General features: G+C 34.1%; 5 protein-coding genes, 1 non-coding gene and 1 pseudogene across 6 annotated transcripts; 1 reads left to right on the forward strand and 6 right to left on the reverse strand.

The window, feature by feature from the left end:
* Positions 1 to 1,503, forward strand: LOC110425202 (ankyrin repeat-containing protein BDA1-like). Its single transcript, XM_021440036.2, has 2 exons — positions 1 to 636; positions 745 to 1,503. The coding sequence occupies exons 1-2, from the start codon at positions 1 to 3 to the stop codon at positions 1,501 to 1,503; spliced, it is 1,395 nt and encodes a 464-aa protein (XP_021295711.2).
* A 457-nt stretch (positions 1,504 to 1,960) lies between these two features.
* Positions 1,961 to 4,157, reverse strand: LOC110425163 (large ribosomal subunit protein uL23). The gene is made up of 4 exons (XM_021439981.2): positions 4,052 to 4,157; positions 3,928 to 3,967; positions 2,688 to 3,051; positions 1,961 to 2,237 (listed from the first exon to the last, which is right to left on the reverse strand). The coding sequence occupies exons 2-4, from the start codon at positions 3,941 to 3,943 to the stop codon at positions 2,153 to 2,155; spliced, it is 465 nt and encodes a 154-aa protein (XP_021295656.1). The 5' UTR covers positions 3,944 to 3,967; positions 4,052 to 4,157; the 3' UTR covers positions 1,961 to 2,152.
* A 4,180-nt stretch (positions 4,158 to 8,337) lies between these two features.
* On the reverse strand, positions 8,338 to 10,216 carry LOC110425114 (3-ketoacyl-CoA synthase 19 pseudogene; annotated as a pseudogene).
* A 4,117-nt stretch (positions 10,217 to 14,333) lies between these two features.
* Positions 14,334 to 15,959, reverse strand: LOC110425541 (uncharacterized). The gene is given in 7 exon segments (XM_089785111.1): positions 14,334 to 14,417; positions 14,744 to 14,761; positions 14,763 to 14,981; positions 14,983 to 15,367; positions 15,493 to 15,591; positions 15,726 to 15,778; positions 15,891 to 15,959. Coding segments are annotated over 7 exon segments (927 nt in total).
* A 2,937-nt stretch (positions 15,960 to 18,896) lies between these two features.
* LOC149526623 (U5 spliceosomal RNA) lies at positions 18,897 to 19,016 on the reverse strand. Its single transcript, XR_016351815.1, has one exon. It is a non-coding gene; the product is annotated as a U5 spliceosomal RNA (small nuclear RNA).
* A 480-nt stretch (positions 19,017 to 19,496) lies between these two features.
* Positions 19,497 to 20,444, reverse strand: LOC110425492 (uncharacterized). The gene is made up of 2 exons (XM_021440419.2): positions 19,788 to 20,444; positions 19,497 to 19,686 (listed from the first exon to the last, which is right to left on the reverse strand). Exons 1-2 carry the CDS (start codon positions 20,442 to 20,444, stop codon positions 19,591 to 19,593), a joined length of 753 nt encoding a protein of 250 aa, XP_021296094.2. The 3' UTR covers positions 19,497 to 19,590.
* Positions 20,445 to 21,941: 1,497 nt separating this feature from the next.
* On the reverse strand, positions 21,942 to 23,247 carry LOC110425493 (uncharacterized). The gene is made up of 3 exons (XM_089785112.1): positions 23,196 to 23,247; positions 22,288 to 23,033; positions 21,942 to 22,186 (listed from the first exon to the last, which is right to left on the reverse strand). Exons 1-3 carry the CDS (start codon positions 23,245 to 23,247, stop codon positions 22,094 to 22,096), a joined length of 891 nt encoding a protein of 296 aa, XP_089641238.1. The 3' UTR covers positions 21,942 to 22,093.
* Between the last annotated feature and the right edge of the window lie 541 nt (positions 23,248 to 23,788).

Consider the following 23,788-nt stretch of genomic DNA (forward strand, 5'->3'; position numbering starts at 1 on the left):
ATGACTGAAGAGAGTTTTAGCATCACAATTGGTCGTCCTTCGTCAATGCAGGAGAGGGTGAGGAATGCTGCTAAAGAAGGTGATATTGAGGCGTTGTATGAGCTTATTCGGGAGAAGGCAGATCTCTTGAGGGACATCGATCAAATGGAGTTTATTGATACTTCATTACACGTAGCTGCAGCTGCAGGACGCACTGAGTTTGCATTGGAGTTGATGGACTTAAAGCCATCACTTGCTACGAAGCTGAACCAGGACGGGTTGAGCCCCATGCACCTTGCGTTGCGGAATGAGCATGCAGAGACGGTGCTCTCACTCCTGAGATTCGATAAGAATCTCGTTCGTGTCAAAGGGATGAACAGCTACACTCCTTTGCATTACGCAGCAATGAATGGAGACCGTTATGTTTTGAATGAATTTCTCGAGGATTGCCCTCAATGTATCCATGATGTGACAAATCGAAATGAAACTGCCCTGCATCTTGCAGTGCGGGAAAACAATTTCGAAGCTTTACAAGCTCTAATGCTCTGGCTTTGGAGCTCTGATTGTAATAGGATGCAGATTAAAACAATTCTGAACTTCAAGAGCAGGGATGGCGACACTGTGTTGCACATAGCAGCATCCAATAACCAACCAAAGGTATGAATTTGATCTCACCCAATCTTTCTTTTTTAAATTGTATTTAACTGTTACGAATTTACGATCGTTTGTCAACATGTATGTTACTTTGTTTTTCAATGCTTGCAGATTGTCAGGTTATTAACTGATTGTGGGATAATGAACATGAAAGCTACCAATTCGAAGAATTTAACAGCTTTGGGTATCTTACAAGGCCAAAATCAAGAAGACAGCGGAAAGAGCATGGAAATTCTACTCTCTGCTCAGCGTGCTCTTTTCGTCAGAGCAATTGCTCTTATTCAACTAATTAGTCAACTTAAATATAATATTAAAACCATGTCAGGTGACAAGAACAATGCTTTGCTGGTAGCAACAGTACTTATTCTAACAGCCCCTTACCAAGCCGCCCTAAGCCCCCCCGGAGGTGTTTTTCAGGCTAACCCTGAACCCAAAAGCACCACCGCCGACTTGCAAAGCCACCATAGTTTCCACAACATAAGTAGTTCCACAATGAACAAAATATTCAAAAAGGATCCCTCTGCTGCGGGATCATCCGTACTGCAAACCACACCTTTTCCTTTGTTCTTTATTCCAAACACTATTGCTTTCGGTATTTCTTTCCTCGTAACAAATGTCGTCCTTATCAGTATCCTTCCGGCTTTCTTCTCATCTGCTCTCGTCCTATCCCTGTCAATGCTAGTTGTTTGCCTCCTAATATCTTCAGTGCGTATCATATCGCCAAATTCACTGTCCCTCTATGTTATGTATGAATCTGTCGACGTCCTTGTCGGATTACCTGTCCTGGTCATGTGCCTGATAATTCTAATAGTGCGAGTCATAAGCCGATTTTGGAGGATGTCTTTAGGACAGAAAATTAATTTGTGTTAGTGGTTTAGGGTGGCCTATCTCTCCTGAAGAGGCCCAAAGCTTTGTTTTCAGTTTATATTGGAGCATTTTCAGGTTATTTATTCGCCGTTCTTCCTACACGTTATAAACATATCCTTTATGATGGGTAATTGTTCTACACAGGTGTAATTGTGATTGTTAATAAATATTTTTTTTTAATTGAACCTTCATATTATTAGTGATTATGAGAAATGAGGCTAGCAAAAGTATTGAAACGTATAACTTCTACATTTATACTTTTTCTTAAATTTTAGAGTAATTTTATACATAATTTGGGCTTGGTATCGGAGGGATAATTCAAATTTTGACAGAAAGGTTCTTTACTGAACTTAAGGGCATAGAATTAGCATTACCATCAGATAAATAATCTTCGATCTAAGAAAATTACTACATAAATTTTGATGGATAAGGAGCTGTGCAGCTGAATTAAGCATGATAATGAAACGTAAAAACCATTCATAACAGCATATCAAGTGTGTAAATCCTAATCCAAATTCCCATGCAGAATTTAATTGTAAACATAATTCTTGATACATATAATGCCAAAATGAGAACAAGGTCCTAACATAGTGAATCACTCCTAACAAAACTGTTGAAAGAGTTGAAGACATCGCTTCACACCCCAGATATCTTAGATAATCCCAATCTTGTTTGCCACATCCAAGGCATCATAATCTGGAGTCAACCTAACATATGCCTTCTTGGTTCCATCAGGCCTGCATAAGTTTATAAACAAGTTAATTCAAGATTCATAACAATTATGTATATGTTCAGTTTCAGACAATTGTCTAAAGCATGAGTGTATCCACAAAGTGGCTATGACAAGCACACACAAATAGAAGTGAAAGAACCCAAAAGCTGTGATGCATCAAATTCCCACCCAGATTCTAAGTTGAAAAGTTTGAAATGGTTCACTAGATTGCAATACTCCTTCATTCTTCTCTAGTTATGAATATATGAATTTTATACTTCCTACTTTTACTTAGAAATTCAGGTAACAGTGCTCTCTTCGAATCATATAATTATAACTTAGAATTGAAAAATATTATAGGTGACCCACTAATCTTAAAAACAGCTAAGAATGCGATTCTCTTCATAATTATATCCCAACTGATAATTTTATAGGTACACCAACAAATTCACATGACTAACATAATGGAAATTACCTGATCAATGTATTCACTTTCTTCGTCTGAATGTCATACATCTTCTTCACTGCATCTTTAATCTTCTTCTTGTCAGCACGAATGTCAACAATGAAAACCAGCGTGTTGTTGTCCTCAATTTTTTTCATTGCAGACTCAGTAGTTAGTGGATACTTGAGGATTTGATACTGATCCAACTTATTTCTGGGTGGTGCACTAATGCGAGGATATTTTGGGTTCCTTTCCTTTTTCAGAGTCTTGGGCCGATGAAATGTAACTTTTGTCCGGATCTTCTTAGCCTTCTTCTTAAATGTCGTGCCAGACTTCACAGCCTTGGCAGTCTTAACTGCTTGAGCCTTTGGATCAGTTTTTTTCTTGCTGTCGACTGCAAAAGGTCAAAAAAATTAAATTTATAACAAAGCACTACAAAAATGACAGTCAATCGAACACAATAGCTCAGAACAATAAAACTCTCAGACTACATTGGACATTTATATACAAGTTACATTACAAGAACTTAACCTGCGAGCTAGCAGCGATCTAATTACATGAGACAGATTGGACACAGTTCAATCCACCACAATTTTAATCTTAAAAATTCCTCCTCAAACCAATGACGGTGAGTAGACGATAATGGCTAATAATAGCAAAAGTAGGCTCAGGTCTACCATGCTTACATCTTTGAGCAAATTAAATCCAACAGAACAAGCTGCAAAAAGGAAGAACAAACTACAGAGCCATACTTTAAAGCAAAGACTCATCATTAGCATAACTTTAAGCAGCAAAAACAAGATGGATACTAATAATTCAACTCATCAAATTTCACTTTCATCCAACTAAAACACCAATCATTCAATTCCAACATCAATTTGAATCAACATCCCGAATCCTAAGTCATGCCCCAAATGACCGCAAAACTTCCACCAAAGAACACAAAAGGGTGAAAACTTTTGCTTCCACAACAGATTTTAAAAAAACCCTTTTCTTTATTTACCAACTCCAAATCATTTATACTTAACATTTCCAACCCAACTTACATTATTTCCTCCAAATCAATTACTTCAGTAACAATCTAAATTAAATAAGATTTATAAAGGAAACTGCTTCATATATTGATATATATAATTTTTCAGTCAAAGAAACAAACTTTGCCACGTGACATAAAAAAAATCACCTTCTTTTAACACAAAAATTAAAAAAAGAAAAACCCAAAAATCTCAAAATTAAAACAAAACAGAAAAAATTATATAAAAAAATTTACCTTTAGCTGGAGCCATTGCTGCAATGCTTACTTCAATCACCTGGGAAGACAATTTAAAACTAATTTTAGATAGGCAAATTAACCAATTAAAAGACACTTAATTTAAATTGAAGGAAGTGGATACCCCTTTTTAGCTGCGGCCGCTGCAGAGTTTAGGGTTTTCTTTCCCAAGGGAAGAAGAACAACAAGACGAAGGAGGGTAGGTGTTATAGATAAGTTGAAATTACCGATTTAACCTGTATACCGATGGACCTTCAAGGACTGGATATGGGCCTGCTTGAGAAAGCCCATAGAAGGATCAATTTCTGATTATTTAAGCCTAGAGTATGGCCTACTGGATTTATTTTGGCTCATTAATAATTTACTAATAAATATTTATATATATGTGTATGATTTGGACTTTATTTATATTATGTTAATATTAGGGTTTGATTTTATACTTTATTCATATAAGTCATTCGTGTTAAAATTCAAATTAATATAGAAGATATCTACTATTTTGTTGACCTTAATGAAATATCAATTATTAAATATTTATCATAAAAGACATTAGTCACGATTTAACATACAATATATATGCATATATATTATAATCATAATGAATAGGTTATTAAATTTAATCGTTGATTTGTTAAAGTATTAACTTTACTAAAAGTTATAGAAAAATGGTTATAAACCATGTGTTTTATTTCTTTGGTCAATGATCAGTTGAAGACTGGTTGGTCCAAGTACTATCTGTATAATTAATTTTTTAGAATTCATCATACATTTAAGGTGGTACTAGATTAATAAAAAATATTATTAAAACAAGAAACTGAAAAATAAAAAATATTAAAGAATGGTTTAAGGCATGTATTTATGTCATTTTATTTAAAATTTTATTTTCTTTCACCGATTATTAATTAGGTGTGAAAATGGTTATAGACAATAAACTTTGAAGATATGATAAAATTTAGTCATTAATTATGTTTTGCACTGATCAACATATGACAACTTGACAAGATTATGAAACTCTTATAAAGTATTTTTGCTGCAAAACAATATAGAAGCAATCTATAAAAATTTAGTGAATGTGGAGATATTAAGGATGTTAAATTTTTCTATTGGTCCATTATCAGAAAACCAAAAAAAATTATTTAGACAAAAGTATGTCCCTTTGTACAGAAATAATCTTTTGAAGAAACATAACTGTTTAAACAAACTTAATTATTTGATGGCTTGCCATAATTATATGGGTCCAAATATAATCCATGAAAATGACTGAAGCTGGTGTAATTAAATTGAGGAGCAAGGTTTTTCAATACAACCAACAGGAAAATGCAGAAGATTGTAATAGCTAGCTACCTTGGTCGAATTGTCAACAAGCATTCATGTAATGCAATGAATGCTTACGTGGAGAATAAGCTCTCTTTGACGACATACAGCTAGTAATGCCAAAAGTAAAACTTTTTACATGCCTTGAATCAGCTTTTCAATCCGGGCGTTGAGACTCTGCCTTGGTGTCACTGCCGACACCGCAAAAATTCAATGCTTAAACTGTAAAAGTTTTTGGAGGGTGATAAGTGATGTGTACCCCAAGAATGAGAATGGTGACAAGTTGAAAGCCACAGGCCCCAGGTGGGTCACTGTTGTTTCTCCAGGTTGATCGAGTTCATCTATCCTAACTGGCAAACTGGGAAAATGTACAGGATGTTCTTTTCCATGTAATTCTTATTAGATTCACCATGGGTTCTTGGTGTTATTTTCTTTTTTCCTCTCTTTACATAAGCACGGGTTCAGTTGGGATAAATTACACCTGGGGGTTGAATCACATTGATATCATCACAGCCGTCAGGGGCAACCAAAAATAATGGCACTTCAGCTGGGGAGCACAGCCAAAGTTTGGTGAAAGTTGCACTAGCAATAAATATGGTTAAAACACCCAATAAGTTCTTGTATATATACATTTTGTTCAATTAAATCTTTATATTTAAAATCAAAATAATTTAATTTCTTCATTTTTAGAATTTTTTCAATTTAATCCCTCTCCTAATTGTATCTAATTTTTTCATTAACATAATGATATCAGCATTGACATTAACGATTACGTGTAACGTGATACCCACATGACAGCCATAGTATGCCACATGGTATCGATATGATGACATAGTAAATCAAAAATATTAAAAATAAAATTTTTGTCATGTCATAAGGACTAAATTAAATAAAAAATGTATATAATACAAAAACTAAATTGAAATAAATTTAGATTTAAGGACCAAATTAAAAAAATATTTAAAAAAATATAAATCTTTTTAGTCAATGGCAAATATACTTACTAATAAATCAAATATTTAAATATAAAAGATTTATGATGTTAAAAATATATATAAATATTTTCTTACTTGATTATTCAATTTTAAAATATGTATATTAATTTATCTTTTTTACAAAAATTAAGTTTGAATTATTCTCCTATAAAATAATTTCGAAAGAATTTCATACCTGAATCTAATTTAGATGAATAGCTTAAATTATGTTGCAATAAAATAATATAAAAAGATTAAATAAATTCTTTTTTCTTCTATTTATAATATTATAAAATTTTAAAATTAATTTGACTTAATTTTTAATTTGAGCTTACCTCAAATCAGCAAAATAAATTGATTTAGTTACAACTTTCACAATTTACAAATACCCAGTCTTTTGAAATTATTCAACTCTTACCTAATTTGCTTTTTATTTAAATTTATTCAAAGGTTCTTATAAAATGATTTTATTTAAGTTAAAATACCACAATCAATTTCCACTAAATTTAAATTTGAATTATTAATTTGGATCTACAAAAAATTTGTAAATACAAAATAAAATTGTACAAATATTTATAATTATATTTAACTCTATCAACCACAAATGCAAAATTTCAACTTAAAAAATATAACCTGAAATATTAAACAAAATAAAAATATTAAAAATAAATAAAAAATTAAAAGAATGGAGCAGCTCAAATTTTATGATTATAATAAGAGATTTATCATATTCAAATTAAACAGCTTGGAATGAAGAATTATTTTTATAATCATTGCTAACTCTATATCTCTCTTTTTTATTTTTTTTAAATAAAAACTAAATTAACTTATTTTGCTTATTTGAGTTCAACTCAAGTTAAAAATTAAGTCAATTAAATTTTAAATTTTTATACTATTATAAATAAAAGAAAAAGAAATTTATTTAGTCCTTTTATATTATCTTATTCCAACATAATACAAGTTATTTATCTAAATTTGACTTTATGTATGAAATTTTTTAAAAAATTTTTTATAGAAATAGAATTCAAACTTAATTTTTGTAAAAAAAGATAAATTAATGTACATATTTGAAAATAAATAATCAAGTAAAAAATATTTGTATATATTTTTTGACACCATAAATCTTTTAAACCTAAATGTTTGGCTTATTAACAAATATATCTATCATCTATTTAAAGATTTTTATTTTTCAACTAATGTTTTCAATTTAATTCTTCAATATCTTAATTTTGTTCAGTTTAATCTCTATATTATATATTATATTTTAATTTAAACCCTACGACGTGGTACAAAAAAATTAATTTTTGATCTGTTATGTCAGTATTACCGCGTCATTATATTAGTGTCACATGGCACTACTGCGTCATTATATCAATGTCACATGGTATGTTAAGTCATCATATGAGTGTCACGTTATTAAAATATATCATGTCATTACTGATGTCAGCGCTAACATCGTCATTTTAAAAAAAAAATTTAAATATTATTTTTGGAAGGGATTAAATTGAAAAAAAATTTAAAATCAAAAAATTAAATTGTTTCAATTTTGAATATAAGGACTAAATTAAAAAAAATGCATAAACATAAAAATTTTTTGGGTACCAAATAAAAATAGTTGGTTCAATTTGAACACTCAATTGAAAGCTGGTTCAAGTTTGCATTGTCTAGATGGAACTAGAGGATATTTATTATGCACCAAAAGTGGTGCTTTTCCATGATAAATGCAGTAGATGGGTGGTCTTGAATATGGAAAAGGAATGAAAGTTTCTGGTTTTCCCTTTCAGCTATTCATGTCTACTACCACATGATTGTTACAGGTCCTATCATGCCAAACCAAGTCTTTCAGCCATCCTAATTTTACTATATATCTTACACTGTGTTGTATATATAAGAGGAAGACACAACCAAAGGTAGCAAGAACTAGGAAGAAAAGTTGATGAAAGTTATAACGGTCAATTCTAAACCAATTCATTTACAATTTCACCCTTAAAGTTTCCCTTCCCTTGTATTTTTTATCTGTTCAATGTATTGAAGTAACAGATACGAGGATTATTATTCTTCTCGCAATTGAGTTATAAGTTTGGAGATATCTATATATACACTCATACTACATGAGTTCAGATTCATCAAAGAAAAATAAATCTCTGATCTTCCACATAACATATATAAGGATGAAAGCCATCTTTTATCTATCTCGACACTGTTTTTTATCTAAACATTACCAAAAGAGAGCAAACTTTTCGTTTTTCTTTAATTTGGGGAATACAAGGACCCACTGGCTGCTAGGTATAAATGTTCTAACAATGATTAGGCAGAATAAATTGATCAACTTTAGAATAGTAGTAGAAAATCCAACATGAATCAAACATGAATTTATGATGCACCAGCATACCATTCAGATTCGCCTGGTGAAATGTCCTCACAACTTAATGGTAACTCCTCCTTAATTCCTGAGAGAAAAGATAAATTGCAGCTTATGGCTATGGGGGATGCAGAAACCACATTTAAAAATCAGAATATGCAGACAGCTAGTTTTTAGTCAATCCTGACAAAGTTTAGACACTCATCATTGATCCAGCTATACTTCTCTGTGAAAGGGTTGACCAGGTTTTTTCTGGGGTAACTATCTATGCAGTCTTCCCACACTCGAGTATTGTCCAAACCGTCCTTCATTACCTCCCACACACAATTGTTGCACATGAAACCTGCTCCAAGGCTAATCATCAGAATCCTGTCACCTTTCTTGAGCCTCTTCTTAGCCTCCATGTAACTCAAAACATACCATAGGCCTCCGGCTGATGTATTCCCGAATCGGTACAGTGCCATTCTAGTTGGCTCAAGATCGTATTCACTAAGCCCCAAACTCTTCCCAAGTCCATCGATCACTGCCCTTCCACCAGGATGGAGACAGAAGTGCTCAATCCCAGACTTGAGATTGAAATTGAAACTCAAAGCTCTTGCTGCATCAGGAGTTTGGCCTTTGATGTTTTTACTTCCAATATATGATATTGTATATCGAAGAAGTTCTGTCACTGGTAATATTTTGGGCACTAGAATTTTGAGATTCATGGTAAAAGCTTTAGCAGCAGCTTTTGTCAAGCTTTTCGTTAGAAGAAATCCCTGGTAACCTTGCTCATCTTCCAGTTGCATGCAACATCCATATGCTTCATCGTCAGAGCCAATATTGGTTCGTACGGCACATTTCAACCGGACGATGGCTCGATCCTTCAAAGCTCTTTTGTTTGTCAAGAGAATGGAAGACCCCCCGGAACGAAACAGGCAATTAGATAACATCATGGACTTTTCTTTGCCACAATACCAATGTGAACCAATCGATTCTGCGCTCACAACAACTGCAAATTGATTCTTGTAAGTCTTGAACAAGCGCTGGACAAGGTCGATGGCTACCATACTTGCACTACATCCCATTCCAGAGAGGTTGAAGGACTTGATGTCATCCCTCATCTTGTATCTGTTTACAATTCGAGATGTTAAGGAAGGTGATGGAGAAAACAACGACACATCGACAACGAGTATATCTATTTCGGATGGAGAAACTCCTGTTTTAGCGAAGAGATTGTCAAGAGTATCAAACATTATCTCATCCATCTCTGTGTGTGCATCTTTTTCAGTAGGAGACTCCTCTCTACCATCAAGAACATTTCTCGGACCGTAAGTTTCTTCACCAAGACCTGAACTGACAATGGTCTTTAGAAGAAACCTATATTGTTCAAGACCAAGATTCTTGTTCCTCATGACAACTCTAACACAGGCTTCAGTGTCAAGCTTTCTGTCATCACTTGCCTTGTAACACTCATAACCCAACATATAGCAACATTGGTTTCTCTTCTGAAAAACCATATTACAAATATAGGAAATGAGGCTACAAAGAAATAGGAGACATATTGTCATTACAAGCTCCATTGACAGACACAGAGTGTGTTGGGAATGGGCAGTTTTCTCTGCTCTCTTTCTTCGTAGATAGAAACTGAGAGAAATACTAGTTGGCATGCTCTACATATGGTCGGATACATGCCTATTTATAGACCTTGGATAATCCTTGCTTGGTAATAAAGTTCTTTTTAAAATTATTTACGAATAACTTTTTGACTATAAAATACACGTACTTATCACCAAATTAAACACTCGAAAAACTAAAAAAATTATTATCCACATATAATAAGAAGCAAAGATACAAACTTCATCAAAACGATACACATACTTTGCATCTAATATTATATTTCTAATTCCTAGGTAGGGAAAGAAAGGGACTGTCCTTAATTGTCCCATTAATAACTGTGGACCTTTTTGTTTTTGACTTTGTTCACAGTGATTCTTTACATGCAGAAGGAAAATTGTTGCTTAATCGTTGGAAAGGAAGGCCCAAATGTCAAACATAATCCTATCCATGTTCACAGCATGAAAACCATGTCTTCGATTTTTACAAAACATAGTTAGCTGTTAGGGTTCAGATCTAAGTTTACATAAAAACGCTAGAAATATAGTTGTTGGGCTGAAGCTAGGTACATCTAATCTTGTCCTTCATGATCGAGATAAACATCATGATAAAATATCTAGAACTTTTGCATCCGAAGAGAACTATATGGATGATAATAGTATGCTATTTTTGGATACCATCACAACTATACAGATTTGAGTATTTTATATTCGGATTTAAGATAAATCCAGATAAAAAATTTAATACTCATTTTAGATTCGAATAAAATTCAAGTATTATTTTTTAGATATTCGATATTTGAATCTAATTATATATATTAAATAATTTCAAATATGAATATAATTGTTACCATCATAATCCAATTTTTTTACCAACATGTAAATTATTCCATGATATTTCAACCGTAAAATTGACCTTATCATTTATAATCATAAGTATCTTGATATCATTCGAGAAAAATTACACACTCGTTGCGGATTACAAATGTAATTAACTATCACCGGTGATAGAGTCAATATTTCGTATTTTGGATAAAGATAATATTTATAAAATAATCATATCAAAAATTTAATATTTAGAAAAAAAATAAAAATATATTATAAAAATTTAAAAATTTTGGAAGACAAAGATCTTATTAGACCCATTCTTAGAAGCCTAGATTAGGTTATGGAAACTTTGTCTACAATACAGCAAATAAGGTTTACGAATATAAAATAAAATAGCGTATTTAATTTGTTAGTTAGATTTAAAATTGTTGTATTTGCTTATGTCATGTGCTAGCTATCTTTTGATAATAGCTTAATCACAGATTAAATCCAAATAAATATTTTGATTTATATAAAAAAATAAAGCTTGCTTCAATTTAACCCATTAATTAGCGTGGACTAAATTCGGTTTAGTTCATTTAATAACATATAATTAAGTAGACACATCATATCCCCATTCCAAGATTCCCCATCTCTCCCATTGTCATCTCAAACATCACTTCAACTCCTCTCCCCAACATCGACTTGTCATCCTCTAATTAGTCCTTTTCAATTTTTATTTCAAAATAAAAATGTTTTAATTTAATTTTTAAATAAAAATTATATTCATTTCCCACTAAATCAAATATTCCACGTTTTAATTACTATTTATCTTTTAGAGATGATTTTGGACAAATATAGAATGACTTATAACTAAATCATGTTAAAGTTTAAATTGTTTATAACACATCATTTTCTATCTTTTATTGTCTTTATTATTAGTCAATTGTCATAATGACTCAACTAAATCTGGTTAGGCCTCATATAATATATCATATAGTCACTTTCTATCTTCTAAATTTTAAGATATCAATTATTGGTTATTTTTAATTTTTTTTTATTTTGGGAAAAAAGTTAAAATTAAACATATATTAATCAATAATAAAAAATAAATATGTAACAATTTATAAAAATTGAAATTAAAAATAATAATAATAAATTTGGATTAGACTTCCTAGAATCATGTACTGCAACAACTTTTTCTTCTGTTAATTTAGATATCAATAAATCATATTGTGACCTCGGTAAATTTATTAAAGTTTGGTCCCCGGTTGTCTTGTTAGTCGGTGGGTTCATTACAGGTTCCCACACCTAAACCTGTTCTACCTCATAGAACTAATTAATAATAATTTAATATTCATGATCCTTAGATAGTATTATTTCACGTCGATTTGAATTTTGATCTTATCAAAAAACCCATGTTCAAATCCGTTTTATCGAATTATAACCAATTACATTTGAACCGATAAATTAATTAAAAAATAATATCTAAATTCTAATTTATTATATTACTTGTTATTCTTCTTGTTCATCGACGAAGTCAAGATGATAATAAAATATTAATTTTTAATTTTTTTATTATATATATAATTTAAAATATATAATATAATTATTTTTATAATTACTTTTTAATCATGTAAAATCTTAAATTTTGTTATTCTTTATAATCTTAATTTTTTTTCTTTTGGATACATATAATTCTCATCATATTGTTTATTCTCATGTTAGGTCTAATTTGTGTTTCGATTGTCATTATTTAGAACAGTTGGATTGTAATTTCATAGCTATCAATTTTAAATTGCACTCAGTGAAAAGTATAAGACGAAAAAATATTTGGGTCTCTGCTCATTGCTATCGTTTTCCAATGGCACCAGCCTTTTGTAGACATGGGTAATGGTAGGGTTACCTTGTGCTTGGTGGTGAGCCAATGGATGTGAGATGCTGTACTTATCTTCTATGGCTTCAGCGTTACCTTTCTTCCCAGCTCACTCTGTTTAGCTAAAGCCCACACACTTATCCATCGACCTCCCTCCCAACTTTTCCGGCTTCCGCCTAACTTGTCAGGCTCCATTCAATACACTGGTTCCATTTTCCAACCCCCCTTTCTGACTTTTTTATCCTCCATTGACGAGTCCTTTTCTTGTAGCCAAGTTCCTCATGGTTCCAACCACCTTTTAAGATATTTTTGTGTAAATTCAGTCGCTAGTTCTTTGGTAACCCAAGTATGTCCACAAACACATTAACTTCGTCTCCAAATCGCTCGTAAGGATACCCAAATGATAAATTAACTTTTATTTTTTTATTTTAAAAATATTATTAATAAAATTATCATTTATTAATTTATATTTATATAATAAATACGTAATATATACAAATATCACGTGATTACATCAATTTATTAAATCACCATCCATTATAATATATCAACATATTATAACAATACCATATGACATAAAATGATATCGAATATTTTAATTCATAATAATTAATTATAAAAATATCATTAAATATAATAAAAAATAAAAATTTATTTAAAATTTTTTAAATAATTCATAAATGAAAAAAAATGCAAGCAGATAAGCGCATCATGCAACTGACCTGGCTGCTTTGCATGACTAGGACATCGTCACCCTTTCTAACAGGGATATCTAGTTCTTTTCTAGCCGTACCCATAATCAGCTCCTCTCTGCTCATTAATCATTGTTGGCAGTTGTTCTTCCGATTTGCTGTAACTGGAGCTTGAGTTTATTGAGGGTTGAAGTATGAAGTTCACAGTGGAGTTTACAGGGACAAAAGGCTATTTCCTATTGCATGGTTTAAGGCGTCATTCAACCAGTACTTTCACTGGTGGCAAATACTTGGAGTTGGCTTTTGTAAAACTAGGCATAATGGTCCAAATGATACACCATGACCAGGAACACAGCTGCTCCATCAATGGTGGCCCCATAACTCAGAAGTAAGGTCAAGGAAGGCATGAGCGAGTCAAAAGAACATTTAAACTACTGAATTGAATCTGGAATAATTGAAGTAATCAAGAATATAATGCCCAGAGGATTAACAAGCAAAACATTAACTCATTCAAGTGCATTTCATCAGTCATCATCAGACAGTTGACTAGTAACATCCATACCAGTGCAAGCAACCTCATGGAATTGTAAATTATGAAATATTAATACTTATATTTTACTTTGCAGTTAAAACATCTTGGGACTGCTCCTTTAAGTGGAGTCAATCACCTTAAAACAAAAATCGATAAAATACTATGTTGAATAACATATGAGTTTACTGACAAACCATACTCCAATGATGACCAGATTCTCAAAAGCCCTGCAAAAACTAGTTCCAGTAAGAGATTTAAACTTCCTTTAACTCGTTCACAATGAAGACATGGGCTAGAGCGGCCTTTAACTGCAGAGAAGCCCTCAACATCTCCAGACCCTAAAGACACAAGAAAGAAACAAGGTAAAACCACTACAGGGCTCAGGAGTCAGCACTAGAACCAGGATCCATAGACATGGGTTAAAACTCATTGAATTTTTTGGAGGAACATCATCTTAAGGAGTGATAGGAGCAGCGCAATATATTCCTCCAAAACCTTAATATATACCGCTACAATACAAGCAGACCCACCAAGATTCAATAGAGCTTATGGATATGAAAAGGGCAATTGAGTTGAATGATTTGCTCCAATTCATTTTTAGGACCCAAGTTACTAGCCTCTAAAAGTGAAAACTAAACAAATAACAAGGCCAAAAATCTTTTACCTCGTTGATGCTGAACTCAAACCATTCTTTCCTCAAGAGCACTGAAATCCTTAACATTGCCCTTATTTAGCATAGCAACACCAGAAATCATTGACATTGGTGTTATCGTTAAATCATCCATCACCATGTATGTAGCCAAGCCCTTCTCAACACCTCCCTCAGTAGTTGAACCCGCCATATCAGAATTCCTACCAACAAAAGTCACTTCACTAGACATTGAGGACTTGCAGGAAGGACAAATTGCAATTTAAAATGTCCGTCGCGTAACGATGATTGTTTGCACATTTATAGAACTTTCTCTGTGCTGGATCCTGACTAGTGTCAGGCAACAGGGGAGGAACACTGGTTACAACATATGGCATATCAGGTTTCAAGAGAAAATTCGTATGTTGATTGGGCTGCACATAAGCTTCATTTAAGTTTTCCAGGCTCTGGTACACGTTGCCTATAGAGCCAACCATGTTTCCACTTTTGAGGAGCCTGATAAAGGTACCTACAGGCAAGGAAAGGAGGTAGAATAGGAAATCCACAAACTCCTTTCGAGCTTCAGCAAAGAGGACTTTATTGGACCTTTTATCAATAAACAGCTTCAAGCTTATCTTGGTTTCTGTCGAATCGTTACTGCTGAGAAACATAAAAGTTTCAGTTTGCTATTCTATCAAAATATAGGCTCCATCTATATGTCAGAGAGAATGAACAGGCCAACAAAATATTTAGGGAAAAAAGAAAGTATTAAAGAGAAATAATACCTTTGGCGATACAGTTGATCAAATGAAATAATACGATAGAGAACAAGTAAATGAAATGTTACACTAGTCAAGTATAAGGCCTTCCTTAAGAGGATTTTCCTTTAACATAACATTACACGGCAAAAACATCTTTCTCAGCTCTTGTTTCATCTCTGGCCAATCGGTGATAGGTTGGCGTGAAGAATCCTCAACTCTGGGTTTCCACCATAGTTTTTTCATCACCCACAAGATACATGGAAGTAATGCTAACTTTACCCGCTTCCGGTATATGAGCCACCCTGAAAAACTGTTACACATAATGCTAAGTGTAACGGTCTTATAAGGTATTGTTCGTTTGGCCTGCTGGCCTTATGATTTGTCTTACAAAAAAAACTTTATAGGTTGAAGGTGGTGCGAACCTTTATATTCTCAATATCACTATAGTACATAGTCAATGTGAGATTCATGGCTCTCTTCTCTAAAACCATAACATCTGCCCTTACTTCTCGTTGTGAGTTTCTCTTCGATGTAAGACTTTATAGCTTTACCTACTAAGAGTATTATCTCAACAATATGGGATTCAAGTCCACAAGAGGACCATGACAGCCTCCCTCACCTCAACAAAGGTCCACTGTCCTTAGTGGCACGGTATTGCTAATACTCAGAATTCGCTCTAATACCAATTGTCATGATCCACACCAACCATTGTGAGGTATTGTCCACTTTGGCTCACTGACCTCACAATTTTGTCCCTTAAAAGACGTCTTACCGGTTGAAGGTGGTGTAAATTTTTATATTTTCAATACCACTCTAGTTCATAACTGATGTAGGATTCATAACTCCTCTCTTTAGGACTATGACATCTTTCCTTATTGCTCGTTGGGAGTTTTTCATCTTATGGACGTGAATCGTACATTGTTGAGATAATGCTCCCAGCGAGTAGAGCTACAAAGTTCCACATTGAAGAAAAACTCCCAATGAAAAGTAAGGAAGGATCTCATAATCCTAAAAAGATGAGTCATGAATCTCACATCAGTTATGTACTAAAGTGATATTAAAAATATAAGAATTCACACCACCTTTAACCTATAAGGTAATTTTTGTGGGTCAAAACCATGAACCCAGCAGGCCAAAGCGGACAATATCTCACATGTCATAGGGGTTGGTGTGGACCAAGACAATTAGTATCAAAGCGAACTTTGAGTACAAGCAATGTGCCACTAAGGATGGTGAATCCTTGTTGAAATGGGGGAAGATGTCACGGTCTTTACATGGAGGTGATCCACATCGTCGAGATAATGCTCCCAACGGATTGAGCTACAAAGTCCCACATTGAAGAGAAACTCCTGGCGAAAAGTAAAAGAGGATGTCATGGTCTTAAAAAAGGAGTCATGGATCTCACATCAGCTATGTATTAGAGTGATATTGGGAATATAACAGTTCACACCACTTAATGTTGATCTCATTTTTATTTTCCTATCATTTATATTTCAACTGCTGAGATGACATCAACATGATATACTTGTCTCTAAGTGAAACCTCCTACATTTGCCTTTTGTGAAAGTATTGGAAGGGCATGGAATTACACCTTTAATATATATTCTATTTTTGGTCTTTAAATTCTTTTTTGGCAAATTGAGGGTAAACCCCTAAAGAAGCATGAGCCAGGTTTGAACATGGAGCTATGGTACCCAAACAACTAGAGCAAATCAAACCTTAAGTGTCACGATCCTCGCATACACATGAATCCCACATCGTCAAGATAATGTTCCCAGCGAGTAGAGCCACAAATTCCACATTGAAGAAAAGCTCTCAGCGAAAAGTAAAAGTTGATGTCATGGTCTTAGAAAGGAGAGTCATAAATCCCACATTGGCTATGTATTAGATTGATACTAAGCATATAAGGATTCACACCACCTTTAACCTGTAAAGTGCTTTTTGTGAGATAAAATCGTAAAGTCAGAAAGCCAAAGCGGACAATACCACACAAGAGTTGGTGTGGACTATGACAATTGGTATCGGACTCCGAGTATTAACAATGTGTTACTGAGGACAGTAGACCCTTATTGAAATGGATGTTACGGTTTTCACATGAATGTGAATCCCACATCATAAAGATAATGCTCCCAACGAGTAGAACCACAAAGTCCCACATCACTGAAAAGAGGGAGGATGTCACAATCTTCACGTGGACATGAATCCAACATCTTGCATAGAGCCACAAAATCTCACATCAAAGAGAAACTCTCAGCAGGAAGTAAAGGGGATGTCATGGTCTTAGAAAAGGAAACTATGTATTAGAGTGATACTAGCCATATAAAGGTTCACACCACTTTCAAATTGTGAGATCACTATGAAACCAACGAATTAAAATAGATAATATTGTAGATAATATTTCACAGGGGTTGATGTGGACCATAACACCAAGGATTTTAATAGACATTATGTTATTTGCAGTAATTAACAACCTCATAAATTGAAAAAACAAACTACAAGTTTCAACAAATATTCCAAAAGTTTCTCTTGGTGCCATAAGATAAGGGAGACTTAAATGATTGGAAAATATTGACAGGGTCATTTAACATAATTTTTCTAATCTTTTTAAGAAAGCAACATGCTGCGCCTAGAAAACACCAAGAACCAAGCATGCTACAATATCTTCTTGGAAATAGACATTATAAAAATAAAAATTAATTTTTCATCCCCTCTTGTTGGGTACTATTTTAAAAGAATTTAAAAACTACATTTTCAGTTTAAAAAAAATTGAGAAGCAACTTTCATGTGTAGCACCCATCAAAGCAACTATTATGACATCAAAAGCATAAACTTCAAAGACAAATAGAAACCCAATGTTGTTGTATATCTTGGTTCTCCTATACAAGAAAGAAAATAAATAAATAAATAAACAACAAAGCCATTGTCCAAGCAACCCACAAAAAAAAACAAAGCCAACTTGATTGTTAGTGTCAATGCAATATATTTATACACACAGAAATAAACAGTAAGAAGTGAAAAAGATCTATAAAAGGTCTGTTCTTTTGCCTATTTACTTTCTTTCTTTAGCCCCTTGAAGCAAAAGAAAAGCTTCCCCTTGTGTTGTTCTTTTATTCAATTTAAAACCTTTTATTGTTAAAAAGAAAAATGAAAAACACCCTTTGGCGGTAAAATAAGAACGGAAACAGGAAACATGGGAAAATTAATATCAGTTACTTATATATTAATACAGATATCACATTGAGGATAAACAATATTAACCCATTAATTCAATTTAGTAAGCCATTAATTAATAAATGTTATCATTGATGTAAGCATTGATTAATAAATGTTCTCATCGATGTGTTCACAATGACAGCCGGAGCTTCTGTAGCTCAAGGCTGAACTGTCTACCGTTAGTAGTAATTAACAATTGAAACTAAGAATTGCTAGGCCGGTTCAATAACAAACCGCCCTCCAAAAATAGGCGTATGCCGCTAAAGAGCGGCGCGCGCACGGTATTCTTTAGTAAAAGGCGAAAGAATAGTTCGCTCTGCGCTCGCCGCACGGCTCCGTGCCTTTCAAAGTCATATTGGGGCATTCCTTTATGTAAGTCGGTTAGGGAGCGATTGTCTTTTGTTAGAGATGTGGGATTTTGCTCTTACAAAGCCAGCTGTCTCATGAAATCAACTGTTGTTAGCTCTACTCCATGTTTGTGCAACATCATTCCTTTTTCTAGTCCACAGGCTAACTCCTTCATATTTCAATATTGAAATTTCAAGCTGTATATCCCAGAGAATCCCAGCCTGTATGGGTTTTCTCCTCTCTCTGTTGAACGAATTACTCCCCCAATATCACCCTGATGTAGCAAGTTTCCATCAAGAAAATGCCTCTACCACAAATATACTATGACATATCAACTCTCCTTCACCCCTGTTAATTTGATGTCTGTGTCACATTCTAACCCATCATTTTTTAAAGTTGGAACTTCGGGTTTGTCCCAATCATGCCTTAGGGGCAGATTATATATAACTCATCACTTTACAAATTAATAAGATGTGAATAGTCTAAATCATACTTCAGAATGATTCAAAGCACACAAGTAAATTAGAATATAGAAAGACATCATTTAACAACTGGCACAAATTACTCATAGAGATGTAAGCCATTTTCCCTATTCCCAAAGAAGACATCAGTAAGCACAGTCTTGGACTGCAACGATGCCTTAAGCAGTTTCACAGCCTGACAGAGAATAAGCAAATAAAAATATCAATATCTGTAACCACTAGCAAACTCTATTTCACTTGGAAAATGTGAAATAGTAGGAGAAAAGGTCTACTTACCTCATCCATGCCCATTTTGACAGTTTTCTCTTCAAGAACCCCAACATCTTTGACATTGAACCTGTTAAGCAAAGCTATACTAGAAATAGTTGGCATCGGCTTCACCTTAAGATCATCCATGGCCATGTATGTAACCACCCCTTTCACAAATCCTCCCTCACCTTCAGATGATGAAGTCGAAGACGAAGACAATGAAGTAACAGAAGATATCTTCTCTGTCGCAACAATTTGTACCTGGATATTCATTGTCCTTCCACAGTTAGGACAAGTTGCGGTCGGTTCCTCTGCAATATACCGGCTGCAGCCACAGTTACATTTGTAAAAACATTTTTGCTTTGAATCTTTTAATGACTCAATATTAGGCAGCAAGCGAGGCAAGTTTGTTGTAGCGGAGGTAAAAACTTTAGGCTTCAACAGGGCGTCCTTGTCCTGAAGTCGTTGCATATAAACATCACTCAACTTTTCAATACTTTCATAAAGTTTTCCAAGGGAACCCACCATGCCTTCCTTGTTAAGGAGTCTAACAACTGTGCCAACAGGCATTGACATTATGTTGAAGAGGAAATCAACGAAGTCTTTGCCAGCTTCCTCAAACAAAACTCTTTGGCCTCTCACGTCGACTAGAAGCTTCAAGCTTACTTCGGTTGCAGCTGCCATGGATAAAGACTGTAGTGTCAAGCTTAAATCTGTAGCTTTAGGGGATAGATACACTGGTAATTGTACAATGCTGATGATGTCAGGGGTGTTGGCTATCTTTAGTGTCTTGGCTCCTTTCCTCGATTTTTGCTGTTTTCTCTGCATAGCGTTTTCTATTGAGTTGTGGAGAATATCTAGGCTTAAATAGATAAAAGGTTGCTTCGGATTCATCGAGCTGGAGAAGGTTTTAAGGGAGAAAAAAGACACTGAAATACAAAAGTTGGGTGAAGACTATTTATAAGCATAACAGGAAAACTTTTTACCTGTCTGCAACAACAACATCAATTTCCTAAGCCCCAAATGCAACTGCACGAGTGGTACCAAAATCAATTTGCCACCTACTTCCCAAGGAAAACATCAGAAAAGAACCGCGTTGGACTGCACGCATGCCTTTAGCAGTTTCACTCCCTAACTGCACAAGTCCAGTTTAAAGCAATGACCATAGAGAAGTGGAATGGCCAAAGCATATAAAATCAATTTCGTTCCTTTCCAAGGAACTTTTCAATAGTCTTAATTTATAACTAGTCTAGAACAAAATGCAGCTGGCACGACAGTCCCAAGCCCAATCAATTAGTATGGCAATTAAAGGGCAAATTGTGTCGGGAATGGATCATTTGCCACATAAGCATTGCACTCACTGTAACAATATTTACTTGCATCTTTCATGGACCATCTGTAACAACTTTCTCGACTGATGCTTGAATGTGGCAAAAAGAGAGAAACATTTGCTCCATTGATCGAAACATTAGGCCTCAAAAGGGTATCCTTGTTTTCTGTTGGCTAAATGTAATTATCATTCAATGTATCAATGCTCTCAAAAAGGTTTCCTAGGCTGCCCATCATGCCTAGTCTTGTGAGAAGCCGCATAACAGTCCAAATCAGAAACAACAGTACATAGATGAGAATATCAATAAGTCTTGCCGGCTGCAGCAAACAAAACCCTGTGGCCTTTTGTGTTAACCAGAAGCTTCAAGTTCAAACAAATGGCTGACATGGACAGAAACACTAATTAAAGGAGAATAGCAAATTCAATGTTCTTCAATACAGCTGGTGCCCCTCTCTACATCACCTTTCTTTTTAGATTTCCGGTGGGATGTTGCTGGTTGTCAATTGAGAGATTTTCCTTTAATGATTGATAACGAATCAAGGACCATGGGGAATTGAATGGACAAGTTTGAACTTTGAATATGCAATATTTCAGTAGACTGCTTATAACATGCTCTGGACTCTTAAGGCTCCAACATTGATTGAGGTAGGACTTGGTTTCAACTCACATGTACTTCCTTTTTTTTTTCTTTTTCTTTATTGATATTATAATGCATACTAGATTATTATTAAGTTAATTTGTATGTGGCTATGTGCAAGACCTGTATTATTCCACAAAGTTATCATTCTCCCACTTCCTTTTCCTTCACATTTGCACCATGAATTTTGCTTCTTTGTTGAAAAATTAGAAGAGAAAAAACCCATAATTTCCCTTACATTATATATAACTCATCACTTTACAAACTCAGAATATGTGATTAGTCCAAATCATACTTGAGAATGACTCAAAGCAAACAAGTAAATTAGAATATAGAAAGAGAACATTTAACATCTGGTACAAATTACTAAAAGGGATGTAAGACATTTCCCTTCTTCCCAAAGAAGACATCAGTAAGCACAGTCTTGGACTGCAACGATGCCTTAAGCAATTTCACAGCCTGACAGAGAATAAGCAAATAAAAATATCAATATATGTAACCACTAGCAAACTCTAGTTCACTTGGGAAATGTGAAATAGTAGGAGAAAAGGTCTACTTACCTCATCCATGCCTATTTTGACGGTTTTCTCTTCAAGAGCCCCAACATCTTTGACATTGAACCTGTTAAGCAAAGCTATACTAGAAATAGTTGACATTGGCTTCACTTTAAGATCGTCCATGACCATGTATGTAACCACCCCTTTCACAAATCCTCCCTCACCTTCAGATGATGAAGTCGAAGTTAGAGACGAAGACAAAGAAGTAATAGAAGATTTTTTCTCCGTCGCAAGAATTTGAACCTGGCCACTCATTGTGTTTCTACACTGAGGACAAGTAGCGGTCTGTTCCTCTGCAATATAAGAGCAGCAGTAATTGATACACCTGTAAAAACATTTTTGTTTTAAATCTTTTAATGACTCAATATTAGGCAGCAAGTGAGGCAAGCTTGTTGCAGCAGAGGTAAAAACTTTAGACTTCAACAGGGCGTCCTTGTCCTGAAATGGTTGCATATAGACATCACTCAACTTTTCAATGCTTTCATAAAGTTTTCCAAGGGAACCCACCATGCCTTCCTTGTTAAGAAGTCTAACAACGATGCCAACAGGCAATGACATTCTGTTGAAGAGGAAATCAACGAAGTCTTTGCCAGCTTCTGCAAACAAAACTCTTTGGCCTCTCACGTCTACTAGAAGCTTCAAGCTTACTTTGGTTGTGGCTGCCGTGGATAGAGACTGTAGTTCCAAGCTTAAATCTGTAGCTTCAGTGAATAGATCCCCTAAATTGCTGATGATGTCAGGGGTGTTGGCTATCCTTCGTGCCTAGACTGCTTCCCTCAATATTTTCTCTTTTCTCTGCATACCATTGTCCTTTTGAGTTGTGGAGAATATCTACACTTAAATAGATAAAAGGTTGCTTCGGATTTAAGGACCTAGAGAAGGTTTTAAAAGTTGGGTGAATGACTATTTACCAGCATAACCGGAAGATGTTTTACCATGTTCAACAAGAACTTTCATTACCATGTGCTCTTCCACCTTGTACAAGTACCAGCCATTCAACTTTACAGGAAAAGAAAATAGGAAAAGAAAAAGGTTGTGGTGAATTGTTTTCCACCTCTTCATATTTGACTTTTGAATGAAAAATATGCAACATGGAAAGAAAAAGGGGATTTTCTAGTACATTCTTTTCCAGGACTTTACCTCTTCCATAGGCTCTTGAATGAATGCCTTTAACTTAAAAAAGGAAAAGGATTACCTGATAAGTATAGCACCCTCAATAATGCAATCTTTTGGAACCTTTTTTAAGTTGCAAAAGGGTCTTGAACGAAGGGTATTTGCAATTTTACTTTCATGTTTCCAAGTACTACTATTTATCTCCCATTCATGTCTTAACCAGACTGTTAATTACCTCCAAACTAAGGAAATCTAAGTGTTGCTTTAGACCCAAGATTGAAGTTAGGAAGATTCCAGTTAAACAGTTCAAAGCATGGTCAATCAATTTGTTTGAACTGATACCAATGCGCATGCCCAACGACAACAAATTATATAAGAATCTTAGAAACTG

The sequence above is a fragment of the Theobroma umbraticum genome, unplaced genomic scaffold (assembly GCF_002168275.2).
Source record: "Theobroma umbraticum cultivar Fairchild unplaced genomic scaffold, ASM216827v3 scaffold_81.0, whole genome shotgun sequence".
NCBI classification, from domain to species: domain Eukaryota; kingdom Viridiplantae; phylum Streptophyta; class Magnoliopsida; order Malvales; family Malvaceae; genus Theobroma; species Theobroma umbraticum.

Bases quoted from the DNA above. Each gene is read 5' to 3' on its own strand.
- LOC110425163 (XM_021439981.2), bottom strand. The intron at 2,238-2,687 runs GTAATTTCCATT...AAACTTATGCAG, and splicing joins AAAGTGAATACATTGATCAG to GCCTGATGGAACCAAGAAGG.
- LOC110425202 (XM_021440036.2), top strand. From the start codon at position 1: ATGACTGAAGAGAGTTTTAGCATCACAATTGGTCGTCCTTCGTCAATG. The intron at 637-744 runs GTATGAATTTGA...CAATGCTTGCAG, and splicing joins CATCCAATAACCAACCAAAG to ATTGTCAGGTTATTAACTGA.
- LOC110425492 (XM_021440419.2), bottom strand. From the start codon at position 20,444: ATGGCAGCTGCAACCGAAGTAAGCTTGAAGCTTCTAGTCGACGTGAGA. The intron at 19,687-19,787 runs GTAAGTAGACCT...ATTCTCTGTCAG, and splicing joins TCAAAATGGGCATGGATGAG to GCTGTGAAACTGCTTAAGGC.
- LOC110425493 (XM_089785112.1), bottom strand. From the start codon at position 23,247: ATGGTAATGAAAGTTCTTGTTGAACATGGTAAAACATCTTCCGGTTAT. The intron at 23,034-23,195 runs GTAAATAGTCAT...CACGAAGGATAG, and splicing joins AACATCTTCCGGTTATGCTG to CCAACACCCCTGACATCATC. The intron at 22,187-22,287 runs GTAAGTAGACCT...ATTCTCTGTCAG, and splicing joins TCAAAATAGGCATGGATGAG to GCTGTGAAATTGCTTAAGGC.